The sequence below is a fragment of the Emys orbicularis genome, chromosome 1 (assembly GCF_028017835.1).
Source record: "Emys orbicularis isolate rEmyOrb1 chromosome 1, rEmyOrb1.hap1, whole genome shotgun sequence".
Taxonomy (NCBI): domain Eukaryota; kingdom Metazoa; phylum Chordata; order Testudines; family Emydidae; genus Emys; species Emys orbicularis.
In genome coordinates this window covers 367,988,366-367,989,962 of record NC_088683.1, presented here as the reverse complement: position 1 = coordinate 367,989,962, position 1,597 = coordinate 367,988,366, and the positions used below count along the sequence as shown (strand labels likewise).

Sequence of the window (1,597 nt, the reverse complement as noted above, 5' to 3'; positions counted from 1 at the left end):
TTTGTCAAACTGATCAAGAATCCTGTTCACACAGGGTCCAATGGAAAGCCACCTTGTATCAGAAATCTGCAGCATTTTCTGGTGGTCTGGAAGTCACTGAAAGTCCGAGTGACAGAATGTGGGGGCTGACAGGTGACTCTGAAAGAGATCAGGTGATGGTCAGAGAGAGGGAACTCAGCAACGGAGAGAGCAGTGCTTGGTCATCGAGTGATAAGATGTTAGGTGTGAGGAACTTCTCAGACTGTGAACTTCCACAATTCTGAGCTAAGCCAAACTGGGACAGAGCATTCGTGATTAATGAGAAGATCTCCTTTCCCCCTCTTATCATGGAGATTTAAAGTCAATGGCCCCAGGTGATCACCTTCTGCAGGTGTATTTGCTCACTTTGCCACGAAGCTCTTTCGTTTTGACTCCATAAATGATAGGGTTGAGCATGGAGGCAAGGAGGAAATAGAGGTTGGCCAAGATGATGTGAACGTGCGGCGTGATGCCCTGACCGAACCGGTGTGTCAGAGAGGAGAAGAGCGAGGGAGTATAAGAAATCAATATCACACAGATGTGAGCTGTGCAGGTGTTGAGGGCTTTCTGGTGGGCCTTCTTGGAGGACATTCTGAGGACAGCCCTGATGATCAGACTGTAGGACATGGCAATGAGCATCAGGTCTAATCCGTTGACTACAACCGCTATCACCAAGCCGTACAATCTGCTGAATGTGATATCCCCACATGACATCTTTACCACAGCCATGTGGTCGCAGTACGTATGGGGGATAATGCGGTTGGCACAGAATGGATGCCTGCCCAGGAGCAGGGGGAGGGGCAGAATGAAGAGAACAGCTCTTATCAAACCCACTAGCCCTAGCTTAGCTATTCGTGCATTGGTGAGGACGGTGGTGTATCTCAGAGGGTTACATATGGCAACGTAGCGATCAAAGGCCATTGTCACAAGGACAGCTGAGTGCATCACAGAAGCCGCGTGAATAAAGAACATCTGGGTGAGGCAGCCACCCACAGTAATGCCTTTCAAATTGAACCAAAATATACACAGTGCCTTCGGAACGACAGAGGTAGGCATGCCAATGTCTGTAAGCACCAGCATGCAGAGCAGCAGGTACATCGGCTTGTGCAGGGTCTGCTCTTTCCATACAACAAACAACAGTGTGAAATTTCCCAACAGGCCCATAATGTAGAACAAAAAGAAAGGGATGGAAATCAGGAAGTGGGCAGCTTCCAGGCCAGGGATGCCCATTAGGATGAATGTTGATGGGTCAGAGGGGGTGAGGTTGAAAGATGCCATGAGGTTCTCGAAGCATCGATCGGACTCAGAAATGCTCAAGGTGCCTGTGATGGGAGGGAAGCACAGTGAGAGGGGTTACACACTTGATAACAAATAGTATGGTGAATACTAGAAAGTGGGGGTGAGCAGTGAGTTGGCAACATTGATAGATAGCACCAGAGTATTATGGTTATAGTCAAGTCCAGAGACTCCTCAGAGGGAGCTAACCAAGTCAGGTGAATGGGCAACATGATGGCAGATGAACTTCAATGTCAAAAATTGCAACATGTTTGCCCATTGGAGGGAAAAACTTGAACTCCTC

At 48.3% G+C, this 1,597-nt stretch overlaps 1 protein-coding gene across 1 annotated transcript; it reads right to left on the bottom strand.

Moving 5' to 3' along the window:
- Positions 1 to 357: 357 nt before the first annotated feature.
- Positions 358 to 1,296, bottom strand: LOC135893301 (olfactory receptor 52P1-like). The gene has a single exon (XM_065421103.1). It carries the CDS (start codon positions 1,294 to 1,296, stop codon positions 358 to 360), a length of 939 nt encoding a protein of 312 aa, XP_065277175.1.
- Between the last annotated feature and the right edge of the window lie 301 nt (positions 1,297 to 1,597).